The 17,113-nt window shown below is 39.2% G+C and overlaps 1 protein-coding gene across 2 annotated transcripts in view; it reads right to left on the bottom strand.

Annotated features, from left to right (window-relative positions):
* Positions 1–3,521: 3,521 nt before the first annotated feature.
* The window catches only part of gpd2 (glycerol-3-phosphate dehydrogenase 2 (mitochondrial)), a 35,286-nt gene continuing 21,694 nt past the window's right edge, over positions 3,522–17,113 (bottom strand). For both annotated transcript variants that reach the window (XM_005752813.2, XM_005752812.2), the window contains 8 exons: positions 16,904–17,038; positions 16,648–16,823; positions 12,707–12,838; positions 12,467–12,625; positions 10,143–10,255; positions 8,115–8,193; positions 7,927–8,025; positions 3,522–5,023 (listed from right to left, as the gene is read on the bottom strand). In XM_005752813.2, the coding sequence (XP_005752870.1) occupies positions 4,898–5,023; positions 7,927–8,025; positions 8,115–8,193; positions 10,143–10,255; positions 12,467–12,625; positions 12,707–12,838; positions 16,648–16,823; positions 16,904–17,038 (1,019 nt within the window). In that variant the 3' untranslated portion in view covers positions 3,522–4,897. The remainder of the gene's footprint in view (positions 5,024–7,926; positions 8,026–8,114; positions 8,194–10,142; positions 10,256–12,466; positions 12,626–12,706; positions 12,839–16,647; positions 16,824–16,903; positions 17,039–17,113) is intronic.

The raw sequence follows: 17,113 nt of genomic DNA on the forward strand, positions 1-17,113 counted from the left end.
TTTATTTGGCAGACTTTTACATTGGATGGACGCAACCTCCAAAGGCATTTGTCCCTCCCCCTGGGAATTTAGGTAAGTTTTGTCTATCGTTTGTCAGTCTTCTGGTGTGTAAACAAACCTTTGTCAGTTTTCCAAAACCAAAGATGATATCTGTTCAGTTAGTACTTAGATAAAGGCAGGAAAAATGAATCTGACAAGTTTCAACTCACATTTTTTACCACTTTTTGCAGAATAACCTGAATTCTAAATAAGAATAAAACAAGGCAAACAGGTCCCTGTAAGTAAGCTCTGCTGTACTCGTATCACATGGTTTCTGATATTAAATAACATCAAATTAAAAACAAAAACAAGGAAAACACTTCTGGTTTAAAATGCTCACTTTCCTCTCTCACAGGCGCTCACATCCTCGGCTGTTGTGACGCCAGCTTTGACTGATGCTCACCAGAAAGACAAAAACCACACAAAGCTCTGCAAGCAACCAGATACATTTAATTAGATAATTGCTGTTGTTTCTTTTTCCACCTGGAGACTGGATCGCTGCATTTTTACAGTGCTGGTGAAGAGAAAAGCAGTAAAGAATATGATTCTCTTTGACCCTGGATAAAGCTGTAATTTCATCCAAAGGAGACAATCAAGCATCAGGATTTAAGTCGCACTGCCCATGAGCTATTCAGGTTAGACGAGCAGCGGTGGCAGCCTGAAGGGTCCTCAGTGTCGAGGTATTGTAGTCGAACCCCCACGTGACCGCACACTGATACACTGCAATAACAGCTACAGTGTTTTAGAAGGAAAACCTGCAGCACGACTGTGTGAAGGGAATAAGAAAAAGGCCTAAGAGAAACTGAATACTTGTTGCTAGTGAGAATGAATCACACCATAAAGGCAGTAAGGAGGAACAGCCTGCACACGCTTCTTTTAGATTATAAAACCTGAGGAGAGGTTGGTAGTGAGGGAAGATGTGCTGCAATGTGGGAGGTGATGATTCAGATACTGATTAACACGAAATATTTTCATTTTTTGGGACTCTGTGAAGATTCGGGGTTCAGCATCTCACCCAAGGACACCTCAAAAATTGAAATCAAAATAATTAACCACGTCATTAATACACAACCCACAGTGTAGCTGTGGATATTGTAAACAAGTGGTAAACGCGTCCCAGTCCCAAGTATTTTTTTTTTTTTTAACTGTGTTGTTTCCATTTGAAAGTGACCTTGTTTTGGTCCCCTTAAAATGGCACAGTGTCTCACACCGTTTAAACATTGGAACATTTTTTAATGTTCTATTTTGACTACAGTATGGGTTCCTGACGTCTGCAAATCATTGCACTCAGTCTTTATGAACATTTTACACAGCAGCCCAACTTTTGTGGAAATTTATTTGTAGTAAAATGATACGATACTATCACCATACTTTGCTCATGATACGATGGTATTAAGATTTTTAACATTTTGTGCGTTTTGCAATAACATATATTGTGATTTATCACATTTTCTTTTACTTGAAATTATGTAGTTTAAGTAAAATATTGTCAATATCTGTTTAAACATGCTGGCAATCTGTCTACATTTGTAGGGTAGAAAATAATTACTTTCAAACCTTTGTCAATTTCTCCAAGTGACTGCAGTCAGTCCAAGTAAGACCTTTTGCAAAAAGGTTGACTCCTATCAGATGATCCGTGCAATCAAAAGTGCAACACCTTCAAGATCTGGGCAACCATTTAGTCACAAGTTACGATCAGTCGCAGCACGTGGAAAAATTCACAACAATCACCAACAGATTCCAGGAGGTTGCTGTCCTATTTTTACTTGTGTAACTGAGCCATCAGCTTGCTGTCAATCGGGAGGTAGCTTTGTCAAGTTTGCTCTGCTAATGTTATCTCGGGAAGGTAGTTATTCATGGTATTTCCAGAGTGCAATTTATTTAAAATATAATATTTAATATTAATATATTTAATATTGTAAAATATAACATTCAAATTTGTTATACCCCCCCACCCAAGTATAACTATTGATGACAATGATAAAGTACTAATTGCTTCTAGCAGACTTACCTTCCTATAAAAGCAATAAGAGTGAACGTTTTTTCACAGCACTGCAGTGAAAACTGGAGGTTACAGCTCCAAGAACAGTTTTCATATGAAGGAAAACTGTTGGACTTCACTGGCCTGGTACAGGCCAAAGGCTGAAACAAAGCTGCTCTTAATCCTACAACTGTTGCTGGATCTTTAACCTCTTCAGACTTCATGTTCTCATTGGGACACCTTGGAAGTATTAAGTTGTGCCAGAGTCCTCTTCTCCATTTCTGCCAAACATTCATTTTCACATCTACATGCACCAATAAGGAAAATAAACACTCAACATTTTAAAGGTTTTGTGTTGTGAAACCTTAAAAGTTCATCAAACAGCTAATAATTTTATCTTTAGCTACAAAGATCCTGACTTAAGATGCAGAAAGACAGTGCTGCGGAGTCATTTCAGCCAAACAATCCTTCAACGGGATACAGAAAATCCCCCCCCCAAAAAAACAAAACAAAACAAAAAAACCCAATCAAAGTACAAATCTTTATACTAAAACGTGAAGTAATCGGCTTCCATAAAGAAAATACCCTTATCCATAACTAATAATAACCCTTCAACTTCCGTCAATAAGTCTCTATTTCGAACAAACCAGGCATACAATCGACTTTTTCACGTAATAAATGTTTTATAAATGTCTTTACATTCTCAACATGTTTTCCTGTTAATGTTTAACTCATGTAGCTTTGTGAAAAAGAAGACTGAGTGTCATGTTATAGGCAGAACAAGGCACATCATACATTCATACAGTGAACTGTCTTTCAACTGCACTCAGACAAAGTCTGCACACGAAGCATGCCACACTTAAAAACATCTCATTCCCGTCAGATACATGATTAAAAAATCATCAGCTTGCATGCAGGATTACACAACAGTTTGGTGGATGTGCGTTAATACAGCGTTAATTCAGGTCTTTGCTCTCGACCTCAAGCACAGAAACAAAACAAACTTCAACCTTATAGCCAGTAAAAATAACTCATAGTTCCTGTGAAATCCTGTTTTTATAAGAGCAAAGAGCAGAATGACACGGATAAAAAAAAGAATAAATAATTATAAAAAATATACACGAGGAGATCAGAGTGACAGCGTCCTCAAACAGTTGCGCTGAAGATGGAAACCTCGTCATGTAAACCTCAGTAGTGCAATAGATGGAAAACACAGCAGATCCCAGATGAGCCTAAAAATAACTCATCTGAGAGGAAAAAAAACCAAAAACCTGGCTGAAGAAATACTTTAAATATGCTGAGCGTCACCTGACTTGTGCTTTTAACAGATCAGAGAGGACACGCAGAAACTATCACTGAGGTTTTGTCTAAAGGTCCAACACTTCCTACCAGGAAGTTTCCTTGAAGAAATTTTTTTTTTTTAAAAAGGAAATTTGTTGCTAAATAAAATAAAAACGTTCTCTTTTTTGAAAAAAAGAGCGGCTCCATTTAAACACTATATTTTTTTTTTCCTTTCCACTGTCACCAAGTGCTTACTCATAGGGGGTCGTTTGATTGGTGACTGGATTATTAGATGGATTATAGAGTGTTTACTGTATAAGATACCGTCCTTGTGATTTTGCGCTATTTAAAACTAAATGAAAACTAATAAATAAAACTAAATTAATTACAGCAGTGACAAACTATCACTAATTATGTCCTCAATATCTGTCAATCTCAGTATGCTTTGAACAATAAGATACAGTTGTCATTAAAATCTGCTATAAATATTTCTGTAAGACAGAGTCAATTTGCTATCAGTCTGTTTTTCTCGTAATATATTAACTGTTAAAATAAATGAAAATCACATATTGGTTGTAGTTTAATTTTCTAATAAAGTACAGATGTTTGGTCTCCCTGTATCGATACAACATCAGCATACAAAATGCTGTGATACGACAATATATCGATTCTTCCCGCTCTACATTTAATGGATATATATTGGATACACAAATGGATGTTGTTTGATTGTATTTGATTCATGCGGACATTTTGCCCCAGCGGAACTATAACTTTAGAAACGGACAATCAAGACCTCACCAATTAAACGTCTCTGGCAACGCCTCGGTAGCAAAACTGGTTTAAATTGCCACTACAATTACCAAATACCCGCTTTCTTCATCTTCAGCCTCGCATATTCGCCTCTTCTGGCTGAAGTGGCACATTCAAGTTCTCTTTTCTTTTTAATTCTGCTGCCTGCATCCTGTCAACCATTTAGTCATATACGAGTAGACTGATACAGCTAACGTACGGTGACTAAACAACAGCTAGAACGGGCGTCCTGAAAAGGTGAAAGCATCTTCCTCAAGCAGCTGCTAAAACCTTTTTTCACGTAATAAAAGAGTGATTACTTTTGAGAAACGTAAATGAAGTGCTTTTTTTTCAATACTTGGAACCAAATTGCTTTTTTTTTTTCTTTCTTCTTTTTCTAGGAAACTTCACATTTATCTGTAAATTGTGTTGCGTGATGCAAAGCCACCTGAAGATGGTATTTACACAATAATCAGCGTCAATCAAGGAGTTCTGGACAAAGAGAACGTCAAAGTATTAAAAGTGCTGCGTAAAAAGACAGTATAAAATGTTGTGTGTGTGGTCTGAGGCACCAGATGTTAAGACTTTGGACATAACAGATGAAATAAACAGACACATCTCAGCCTCAATCATTAGATACCGTTTCACCCAAAACACACAGGAGTGCTTGATTTGTCCAAATTCATCCGGCTGCATGCTTGATTGCAATATTGTCATTCAAATAGCTCCATTTGCATCTTTTTTTTTTGTGTCATCACCACCTTTAAAGGTTGGGGTTTTTTTTGGTTTTTTGTTTTGGCATCCAACTCAGACTCCGCCCCCGCTTCGGTCCACCGACACCGGTTCCCTCTGATCCAGAGTCTCCTCTGCAGTTTTCATCAGAATGGCCAGGCGGCTGTCCGACACGTGTCCCTTCTTCACGGCGCTCATCAGCTGCGGAGGGAACAGGAGAGAACAGAGTACGTGGCGTGTAGGACAACGGCGGGAAAGGTTAACCTGTCAAAGCGAGGCGGGCCGCTTTCCTCGGGCAGAAATAATTATCTGCAGGACGAGGAGGAAACCGCCTGCCTGGCAGTGAAAGGCTTTAGAGCTCACATCCCTGAGTTTGAGAGGCAGACGATGAAACCATTTTTAGTTTTCATGTGTTAAAGCTGAGCAAGGTGCGACTGTTTTAATGTGAAAATGAGGTCATGTAATCTTCTCCAACGGCAGGAAACAAGCAGCGAATTTAATGTTCTCTGACATGATTATATATATATATATTCTTCTCAATCTTAGTGTCAACAAATCGAGTGCAAAGTATTGTTTTAATAGTTAAGATGACGCGCTAAGAAAGTGCTGTCACTAAATTTTCTTTTCTAAAAATTTAGACACGAAACACAAATATTTAAACTCCTTATATTAATTCTATTAAATTGGTTCAGGTCAAAGACGCCCTTATTTTAAGGACTTCATGTACTGCTAAGCAGCTTTATCTATGAAAACTTCATCAGGTAAACCTGTTTAACTGCTCATTAACAAAATATATCTAATCACCCGATCACATGGCACTAACTCTGTGCATTTAGGCATGTAAACATTGTCAAGGTGGCCTCCTGAACTTCAAACTGTGCAACAGAATGGAGAAAAAAAAAGAGGATTTAAGTAACTTTAAATGTGGCATGGTTATTGGTATTTCAGAAGCTGCTGATCTGCTGGGATTTCCCACTCACGCAGTTCTAGTTTGTTTGTTTTTTATAGAGAATTGCTGTGAAAAAGAGAAAACATCCAGTGAGCAGCAGCTCTCTAGGTGAAAACACCTTGTTGAACCCTGAGGTCAGAGGAGAATGACTGGACTGCTGGGAGCTGGCAGGAAGGCAACATTAACTCAGATAAGCATTTGTTAGAACCAAAGTACGCAGAAGAGCATCTCTACAGCAGCAGAAGAACACACGGCTGCTGCCCCTGTTCCTTATCCACCACAGATAAAGTCACCTGGCTCAGCTTTAACACTTCTTGGACCTTTTTAGTTCATTTCCCACCTCCAGCCATAATTTTCGTTAACCGGAGAACTGGGTTAGGTTTTGTGTGAGGGTTAAAAGATCAATATCCTCCACACTACTTTGTGTTTGTTGTTCACATGGCGAATCAGGCGAGCAGAAACAAACGCACAGATACAGATGTCATCACAAAGGAGACAGAAGCTCTTTTCACTTTTAGCTTCTCTATTGTCCGAACATCGGCTCGCTTGCAGCAGAGATAGGTCGCTAACAAAGGTAGTCCTCTGTAACGGCTCTTCTCTGGACTCGAGTGAGAAAGTAATTTAGCGACAGACGGACGTGTGGGCTCCCCGGACACTCCTCAGGCCTCATTACACGAGTCGCTGACAGAGCCTCTCCTCTCTAATTACCTTCATTCGGCCTGACCTGCCGCTGCTTTAGACTTCACACTCTCGGCTTGCAGCAGCGGAAGTTTACTCACCTGTCAGGTGGACACAGGTCTTTCTTTTTTTCTCTCTCTCTCTCTCTTAACGACAGGATAATTTAAGTTCCAGCTCTCCTGCATGTATGAGGAGGAATATGCTGCTTTTATCAGGGTAAAAATACTGAAAATGACAGGCAAGAGAGGAGGAACTGAACCTTTGACTTTTGGTGACCTTACTATTAGAAAAACTGGATTTGTACACTTACAGGCTGAATTCATGTTAATTCCAGGCTCAATTTCCCACAAAAAAAAAACAAAAAAGAAAAAGGCTGAATCCGTGTGTGACAGATCACGCTCCTGAGGGCTTCCATTATCCAGCCTTTGCGTCCTCAGTCATGTTTGCTCTGCTGGTTTGAGAAGGGCAGGCACACTCACAGAGGTGTTGGGCATTAATGCTCCCTCTTATAAGACACACACCACACTGCATACTGTGCATGTGCGCATAAAGAAAATCATTCTTATTTGCCTTTTTTAAAAATTTGTTCTGGTATTTTTGATTTTCCTGTAAAGGTTTAAAATATGAATACAATAATATTTTAAGATTATTTAAAGATTATTTAAATGTTCAGCTACATGCAGGAAATCATGTAGCTGAAATCTGCGATCCAAATATTTTTCAGTTTTTCCATGAATCTGCATTTTTTATTTTTGCAAATGAAAACAAATAAATCTGCATTATTACAGCCAGACACTTTTTTTATTCACTGCCTGCTAAAATCTAGAAAAAACAAAACAAAATCCAGTCCACCACCGCATTTTGGATTTGTAAGCTGTAACTAAACCTTTAAGACGTGTTTCTATGTAACATCACCCGCCATTCCATTAGGTACACCTTGCTAGTACTGGGTCGAACTCGCTTTTGGCTTAATTCTTCATGGTGCAGATTCAAGAAGTTGCTGGAAACATTCCTCCGAGATTTTAGTCCATGTTGACATAATAGCACCACACAGTTACTGCAGATTTGCAAATGAGAATCTTCCATTACACCGCATCCTAAAGCTGCTCTGCTGGACTGAAATCTGATAACTGGCTAATATAATGAAGTGACATGCTGTCCATTCGGAGTTGCTCATCTGCACACCTTGACTGCAACCAAGGTATGCAGAAGAGCATACCTTGCATGCATTTAGGCATGAAGCACGTCTATATGCCCAAATCCTTTGAGTTGTTAAAAGGTGATTGGCTGATTGGACAGCTGTACCTAACAAAGTGGCCACTCAGAGCACGTAGCTCAAAGCTAGCTTAAGCATTTATTGTGCACAGCTGCTCCATTAACAGATCACAGATAACTGATGTCTGTCTTGTGCTTACAGATGCTAAATGAAGGCACTTAAAATTAAGCGCTGCTGATCATCTCTGTACTTAGTGCCTACCTGCAGGAATTCATCAATTTCGACTTGTCCGTTCTTGTTGAGGTCCACCTCATTAAGGATTTCATGGAGCGCGTTTTCATCAATGTGCACATTGATGCTCTGCAGGGAAGGAGAAACACAGCACTCGGGATCAATGACATGCAGCTGCGGGTAACAAATATGTGAAGACTGAGAGAAAAAAAACTCACCTGTAAAACTCGCTGGACGTCAACAGTGGTGATGAATCCTTTGCTCTCTTTGTCAAACTTATGGAAACGCTTCTTGTACCTGTCAGACACACGAGCAGTAACAGCCGGTTTACAGCAGCGATATTAACAGACAACAACAACAGCAGTGGATCAAATACCGTCATGTTGATGTTGCGCATACAACACCATAACCAGCATTGGCCCAGGACCAACACTGGAACCACGACCCAAAAAACCCACATGGCCTCCAGTAACCACTACTTAAATTCTAGCTTTCGTTCCCTGGTTGGTTTTTGGGAATAAACATTTTTCCCTAGCGAGCAGTGGCTGTTAGAGGCTGTTATGCTTTCCTCAAAAGCGTGTTGACCTTCTAATTACTCGCTGGTTTGGAAATGCCTTTGAGGTGCAACAGCAACAGTTAGTAAGTTGTAACTACTACCATCTGCACTGAAATAAATAAGTATTTTCCCCAAACGGGATAAAAAAAGGCCTGACTTTCCTCCTTTCACCCACCATTTATGACCTACTTATACTTTTTTATTTATACTTGGTCATCATTACCTGTCATATATCTATGACAGGTAATCAAAGATGTTTTCATATTACTTTTAAAAATAGAGGAGTTTTGGTATCACAGCTCTACCAGATCCTTCAAAGAGTTTAAAAGGGCATTGCCTGAAACTGTTGCCAACTCTTCATCCAACCAGAGATCAGTACCAGAGACAGTATTTGGGTAACTGAGCCACAAACATGGTCCTTTATCCCTGAAAGCAGCAGGTTTTTCCAGAGCCTGACTGTCTGCTCCAGAATCTCTGAATCTGGTTCTGGGTCTATTAGCTGTGTAATAATCAGAGCCAGCAAGTCGAACAAAAAAAAATGTGAGGAGTTGTAGAGACAGACTGACCAAAGTTACAGTGGGGAGAAATATTCCCCCTATAGTAAAAATATGAGAGCGAACTTAAATATGATCAGGGTCATAAATTACTATAAAAATAATATTTTAAGATTATTTAAATACTTGCAGGAAATCCTGTAGTTGAAATTTGCTCTGTGCCCCACAGTAAGAACCACAGAGTCTGTGTGCCCCTCCATGGACATGTCTCCCCTGACCAATCACCAATCACCAAACCGGTCATGCTAAACGATGCTACAGACAGCACAACCTTCTCCACGGCTTTTCCAGACACTTTCACATCTGTCACGAGTTCAGGGTGAACCTGCTCTCATCTGTGAAAAGCTCAGGGTGCCTGTGGTGGACCTGCCAATTCTGGTATTCCTTGGCAAATGCCAATCAGTCTCCACAGTGCCAGGCAGTGAGCACTGAGCCCACCAGAGGACAGCAGGCCCTCAGGTCACCCTCATGTAGTCTGTTTGTGATTGTTTGGTCAGCAACATTTAAACTAGTGACCTAATGGAAGTCATTTTGTAGCTCTCACAGTGCTCATCCTGTTCCTCCTAGCGTAAAGGAGCAGATATCGGTCCTGCTGATGGATTAAGGACCTTCTATGGCCCTGTCCAGCTCCCCTACAGTAACTGCCTGTGTGTTCCTGAGACACAACAAACCTTCTGACAATGGCACGTATTGATGTGCCATCCTGGAGGAGTTGGACTACCTGTGCAACCTCTGTAGGGTCAGGCATCGTCTCATGCTAGCAGTAGTGACACAGAGACTGGCCAAATGCAAAACTAGTAAAAAACAGAAAAAGTGAAGAGGGAAAAATGTGTCCCCTCCAGCCGCAAATCATTCCTTTGTTGGGGTTTGTCTCATTGTCACACGTCTACTGGACTTGTTGTTCATTTCATTAACACCAAAGCAACTGAAACTCATTAACAAGCCCCTCTGACACTTAAATGACCAGAACAACATCCCAGAGATTTACCTGACTGGATGGTATACTCTCATTAAAGTGTCCCTTTAATTTTTTGAGTAGTCTATAACTGATATGGAACATGATTAAGAAAGAAAAAAAAATGCATAAATCAATCAGGAAACTTAAATGAACTATCTGACGTTTTCAAAAGCACTACCTGGCTACTTCATGGTTGTCCAGGTTAATCTCAGACGTCTTGGTTATTTGCTCAGAGCGAGACCTGTAGCCCATCTCATGGTACAGGAACTTCCTCGCTGCCTCAAGTTCCTCCTGGATTTAAAGAGAAAAAAAAGTGAGCCCACACTAATCAGCAGAGTCATTTTCTCCTTAATCAGAACAAACAGATTCACACATACACCCTCTGTAACTCAGGTTATAACATTAAATGAGGCATCTAATGTCTAATGAGGTCACTACAATGTGTGTCAACGGCTAAAATGTTTCTTTTTCTCCAGCTTGTTACATGTCACTCATACAAGCTGCTGTCTCAAAATGCACAGCTCGATGTTAGTTTACCTGATTCATCAGATCTTTTAGCTCTAAACAAACCTCAAAACTCTGGAAAACATCTGGTTTTCCAAAACTCAAAATAACATCTTCAAAAGTCTCTTTGTGTCTGACCACCACATCAAATCTAAAGAAAGTCTGTCGCTGTCACATGACAGTGACAGTGAGGAGAAATTATTTATTATGGCTGCACAACTTCCGCCCATCCTACAAGTGAGACTCTCTAATCTGTGTTTTCTAATCTGTGTTTTCTAATCTGTGTTTTCTAACTCCAGGACTACGCTGATTAAAATCTCTCAATCACAGACAAAGAATTACCAATAACAAATTTTGGGGTGATGTTACAGGTTGTTTTTTTTTGGGAAAACTGATCATTGGAGCTGCAGTACTGTGAAAAAGTATCTTCCACCTTCTTGATCAATCAAATCAAACAAATGTAATACTAGAAGTTAGTAAGTCTGAGTAAATACAAACTGCAGCTTTTACATTTATTCCATGAAAAACTGTAATTAAAAAAAGGGATCATCAAGATGTTTTTGGTAAATGTGAGACGAGCCTTTGTGATCTTTTTGGTCAGCAGTGGTTTTCTCCTTGAACTCTCCCATGGACGCCGTTTTTGCCCAGTCTCTTTCTTATTGTTGAATCATGAACTTTGACCTTAACTGAGACAAGTGAGTTAGATGTTCTTTTGCGGCCTCTTGGATGAGTCATCGAAGTTCTTGGAGTAATTTTGGTTGGCTGGTCACTCCTGGGAAGCTTCACCACTGTTCCAAGTTTCCTTCAATTGTGGATAATGTCTCTCACTGTGGTTCACTGAAGTTCCTGAGCCTCAGAAATGGCTTTGTAACCTTTTCCAGACTGATAGATGTCACTGACTTTGTTTCTCAGCTGCTCCTTTAGATCGTGATGTGCTGTGTTGGTGTTTGAGATCTTTTAGCTTCACTTTGTCACACATTTTCTATTTAAGTGATTTCTTGATTCAACACGTCTGGCAGTAATCAGGCCTTAGTGTAGCTGAAGAAACTGAAGTCAGGGTCCCAAAAAATGTGGTTAATACAGTTAATTCATGATGTACTTCTTCACACAGGCCCAGGTGAGTTTGGATAGGGTTTCTCCCTTAATAAATGAAATCTTCATTTAAAAACTGCATTTTTGTATTTACTCTGGTTATCTTTGCCTAACATTAAATTTTGTTTGATGATCTGAAACATTTCAGTGTGACAAATATGCAAAAAAACACAAACAAACAAAAAACCATGAAGAAAGCAGACACTTTTTCACAACAATGTAACTGAAAGCTTTTACACAAGGAAAACCAGAAACCAGATTGTTTGGTGCATTAACCGACTTGTTTATGAGCTATTCTCCCACTACTTCTGCTGGTTAACAATAAAGGCCTAAAATAGCTCAACTTTCATGCATGCACAGAGCCTCCTCTATGAAAGAGCAAAGGGTGTGGACATTTCCATTGTACTCTGATCAAAAACGAATCCCTGCCCCGACTTGAGAAACCCACCAGGGATTAAAGCTTTATGCAGAAGCCAGGGGAATAAAACAAGTGTAATCCCATCAGTGCACATCCTTTTAACCTGCAGACATGCACCTCAGGATGCTGGTGACAGTTTTAGAAATAGAGTTAGGTTATGTTTTAACCATAAGCACACTTTCAGTAGAAGATGTGGGCCTTATATTTCCTTTTATTTATGTCTGTGAAGACATTCTTATCCAAGAAGCTTCTCGGATGAGAGGTGAAACGTCTTCAAGCAACTTAAAGAAGTCCAGACGCTTTTCTTTGCAAGCTCCTTTGACTACGATGACCTGGAGGACTGAGAACCTTCACAGAAATATTGCCGTGCATATTTTTTTAATAAGCCTCTCTATGTGGACAACAGAGATTCTGTAAATCTAACCATACCAAACGGTGACCTGGTGAATGTTAAAGGGTTAAAAACATCAAGTGTTGTAAAGCCGTACCGTCCTCTTCTCCTGACTCCAGTCCAGTTCTTTGCCCATGATCTGGACGATACGTGGGAGCGCCTCATCAGCCGCCTGCACATTCAGGAAGCCCAGGCGAGTTCGCCGGGCGATGACATCGATGGCGGTGCAGGCGTACTCCTTAATCGCATATAGCACCTGAAAAAGACGAGAAGCTCTCAGACACTCTTCAGACACACAGCTGGAACTTTAACCGTTTACACAACAGTCTCACTTTACCTCGCTCTCGATGTACGGGAATTCAGACACCAATCTTTTCCCGACGATCGGCCATCTCTGCCCGGTGACCTGAGCCATTTTGGCAACGTCGAATGCCCTTCCCCCATACGTGGAGACCAGGTGTTGAGCGACCTGTGCCAGAGAAAGATATAAATACTTACTTAAATACATCGATTTTATATTAATTTATGTTAATAATAATGCTAATCAGAGGTTTTCTGCCCTGAAAACATGTTTAGGAATTTATACCAAAGCAAAATCACCAGGACTGTGATAAAACACCATTACTCAAATACTCAAACAATTATCAAAGGTCATAAATTACAGGGACATGCATACACAGTAAGGTGAAACTACAGCAAAAAGACTGCCTGAATTTGTGTAGTCAACCCACAAACACACAATTTAAACTGTGTTAATAACAGTATTAAATTATTGGATAATCAGAAGCACTTATTAGAAGTTTGACTGTTTAGTTACATCGAAACATGTGACCCACCTGTTATTCACTGATAAAGCTTTTATTAAAATGAATGCATTGTTCACTCATTAGGAACTTTTTTTGTTTTGTTTTGTTTTTTTCTTACATCTGCTAGAACAAAGTCTCTTTATGGTCTATAATTTGATTTTCCTAAATATATCATTTACACTAAACTGCTTTTTATATCTAAACGTTTTTACCATCCTTGTCATAGGAGCTTTTATATAAAGTCATTAGCTGATCTGAGAAATACATAAGCAGCATCAGTAGAAATATTACAAGTCATTTCCTACATGAGAAAAAAAAGACAGACACCTCTTAAACTCTGTTTACAAATGTATTAATCAGTCAGTGTGTGAATGTATAATTCCTGTGATCCCTCCTGCAACATATAAGTCCATTATTCTAAAAATCTATTTGCTCTTGGTTAGTTTTTCCCAGCTGCCAGTGAAATAATGAGCAATAATGGCACAAGTCTGAATAAGTAAATAGATACATTTAAAAATAAATGTACAAAATGAATGTTTGAATGTAGACAGAGAAATAAATCCAAGTTAAAATACAGAAATAATTAGAGAGCTACATAAATTCATGTGGAGAAATAATATACAAATGCAAAAACAGAACAATTAATTAATGAATTAATATCTACTACCCAAATAACTTTCAAATAATGACCGAGTATAAATGAAGATAAATGTAAAAATAAATAAATCATTAAGTAAATGTTGAAGTATATATGATGCAAAATAGAGAATTAATTAGATTAATGTAAAACTATGTAAATTGATTTGCAGAACTAAAAACATAATATAAAAACTGAGTGAATACACTAAATAAATACATTATATAGATTAAATACATTAAATTTATCTATAAAATAATGTTGTAAACTAAAACTAAACTAAATAACTGTAGTAAAACTGAGCATAAATACATAAATAAATACATGAATTGTGAAATACAAAAAATATAGAAAATGTAGAATAAAAATTAAAAATATCAAATGTAGAAAAACAGCTGTAGCCTTAATTAAAATTTGAATAGTATGTATAGAAATTATTTTTCAATTCCCTCCCCAAATAAATGTTTGTATTTACTTAATTTATTGATTCATTTATTTAGAATTATTTAGTTTTCTGTCCTCTTTAACAGCATGTTTATAAAAAAGGTCAGAAAATAACTGTTAGATTAACTGTTAAATTGTCTGTTGTGTTTAACCAACAGCCCAAAAAACATAGTTTTAATACAAAATTAGAAAAACACCCTGATATTAACAGACTCAGCACTGTCCATCAACCAAATATTCCACTTTTAAACTGAAGACTGATTTTAACAGACGTTACACACAATTAAAGAGTTAAACAATAAAAAGCTTCTGCTTTTAAACGCATGTTTAAGTCCTTTCACTACAGTTTAAATTATGTAAACTTGCAGCTGCTGGTATTCAGATGATCGATTTCACCTCTTCTGAGTTAAACGACAAACGATAACGCCGCTTTGTCAATGAGGTGTCACATGTTTACAGAACACAACAGGTTATTTGCTATTCAGATCGTTGGCCTGCTGATCGTGTGAAAGGGCAAACGCTGTCCAAATACCAACAGTGACCTTTTAGGAATATTTCAGAGAACAACCAGAACAACCAGAGCTGAGGCCCCTAATGAGCAGTACGTTTACTGCAGGCACTCAGCGCAGGACTCCTTTTTCCTTATGAAACTATGTTCTACTGCGCTTAATGAAAACGAGCAGGCTAATTATCAGAAAGACGCTGCAAAGCTGATGTGAGTCGATGTGCCTTTCCTTAATGCCACTGGTAAATTGGACAGCACACAGTGCGTTCTAACGCGTGTCCAGTCTTTTGTGTAGTGGAAATGTCAGCTTTGTTACAGCAGCAGCTTTAATGTCAGCATCTGGTGGAGAAGACACCGAATGTGTCTGCGAGAGCTGCGGTTACAGCTCGGTTTGTACACGGCTGTGTCAGCCAGTGTGTACAGTAGCTACGCACTCCCAAACTTTTCTTAATGAAGCAGTAATCTCATTGATTGGTCTGAAAACAAACCTGGAAGATGTGGCTTTAAATATAAACCGTCATTTTCACATTAAAGTCAGACACTTATTTGTACACTCACCAGCCACTTCATTAGGTATACTTTTTTAACTGCTCATTAACACAAACATCCAGTCTGCCAATTACATGGAGGCAACTGAGTGTATTTAGGAATCTGGACATTATCAAGATGATGAGCTACGTTCAAAAAGCATCAGAAAGAGGAAGAAGACGGTGATTTAAGCAACTTTAAACAATGCAGGGTTGATGGACTGTGTATTTCAGAAGCTGCTGATATGCTGGGAGTTTCCCCACACGACCATCTCTAGAGTTCTAGAACAATCTGAAAAAGAGAAAATAGTCTGTGAGCTTCAGTAATCTGGGTGAAAACGATGCTAGAGGTCAGAGGAGAATGCTCAGCCCGCTTCGAGCTGATAGGAAGACAACAGTAACGCAAATAACCACTTGTTACAACCAAGCTATGCAGAGGAGTGTGGTCTTCTGCTGCTGATGCGTCTCATCAGCAGCAGAACGGGTGACACGTCTGTCAACTACAAACAGGAAACTGAGGCTACAGTACACATGAGCTCACTAATTAGTGAGCTCATGTGTACTGGTGAATGTTTCCCTGACCTCTAGTTCTTCCTCTTCCACCAGTACAGCTTCACAAGTTTGACTTTGCCATTTTACCAAACTTTTCAGATAAAAGTCTTTCAGCCTTTTAAATGAAAGCTGTTAATATGAAAACATCAGAGAGTGTTGCATTTTGACAACAATCAGAAGTAGAGCTTCATCGATGAACCAGCTATAATTGTAAAGGACAAAAGGCACCTATATATCAATTTAACATTTTCAAGGTTTAGACTGATGCTCAAATGCAAGCTAAGATAAGATAAGATGGTCTATATTAGTCCCACTGTTGTCCTCACAATAAACAGATGTAGCATAAGAAGAGATTTGAAGATGTGGTGGTAAATTATGGGGCTTATTTATCAGTTCTTTGCAGCTTGGATCATAAGTTTTCTAAAAGAAGAAACAAAACTGCACATAAAGCATAAAATCATAAGAAACTCAACTCTCCAGTCCACAACGACACACTTCTTTGGCAAGTCTGATAAAATGTACAAGAGAAGGAAACTTTAAATAAAGGCCTAGTATGCTTTGGGGTTAATGTAAGAAAAGGCCACTGTTTGAGAAATTAAGGCTAACATGTATAAAGTATCAAACCTGCCGAGTAGGACTGCTTTAGGCTGCTGGAAGCGACTCGGTAACAGAAGGAAAGCAGAAGCAGAGGAAATGAAAGGAAAAGAGCCATGGATCAGCAGCTGTGCTTAAAAACCTGCTGAGCTTTAATAGCAAACAGTACAGTATTAGGCTTTAATGACCAGCTGCAGTAACGTAACATCTGACCTCTTTCTCCAGGCCGTAGTCCTGCACCAGGCGGATGTAAAGGGTCGGCGTCCACCCCTTGGCTCCCTCCAGCATCAGACCAACAGTCTTGCAGGAGTCAGCTGAGAGGCGGTGGGCCTTAATTGTTGCGTCCAGGGTCTCTTCAGCCATAGATCTGTAGGTGGTCCATTTCCCACCTGAACACCAAAGCTGTGTTTTAAAATCCATCACAGGTACCTCTCATTGAAGATGATCAAACAGATGAAGGCCAGCTCACCAGCGATTGTGACCAGTCCGCTGTCACTGATGCTGACGATGTGGTTCCTGCAGATGGACTGGGTGTCTTTGGAGCTGGGGTCCGTCACTAGGGGACGTATGCCGCTCCACGCTGCCAACACGTCTCCTCGACGCACTGCAGACACAAAAATGTCACACCATGTCATGTTTATTAAAGAAGGAGCCAAAGAGGAGAATATAGAGCTAACAA

This window comes from Pundamilia nyererei, unplaced genomic scaffold (genome assembly GCF_000239375.1).
Source record: "Pundamilia nyererei isolate P.nyererei 1_Seehausen unplaced genomic scaffold, PunNye1.0 scaffold00383, whole genome shotgun sequence".
Classification (NCBI taxonomy): Eukaryota; Metazoa; Chordata; class Actinopteri; order Cichliformes; family Cichlidae; genus Pundamilia; species Pundamilia nyererei.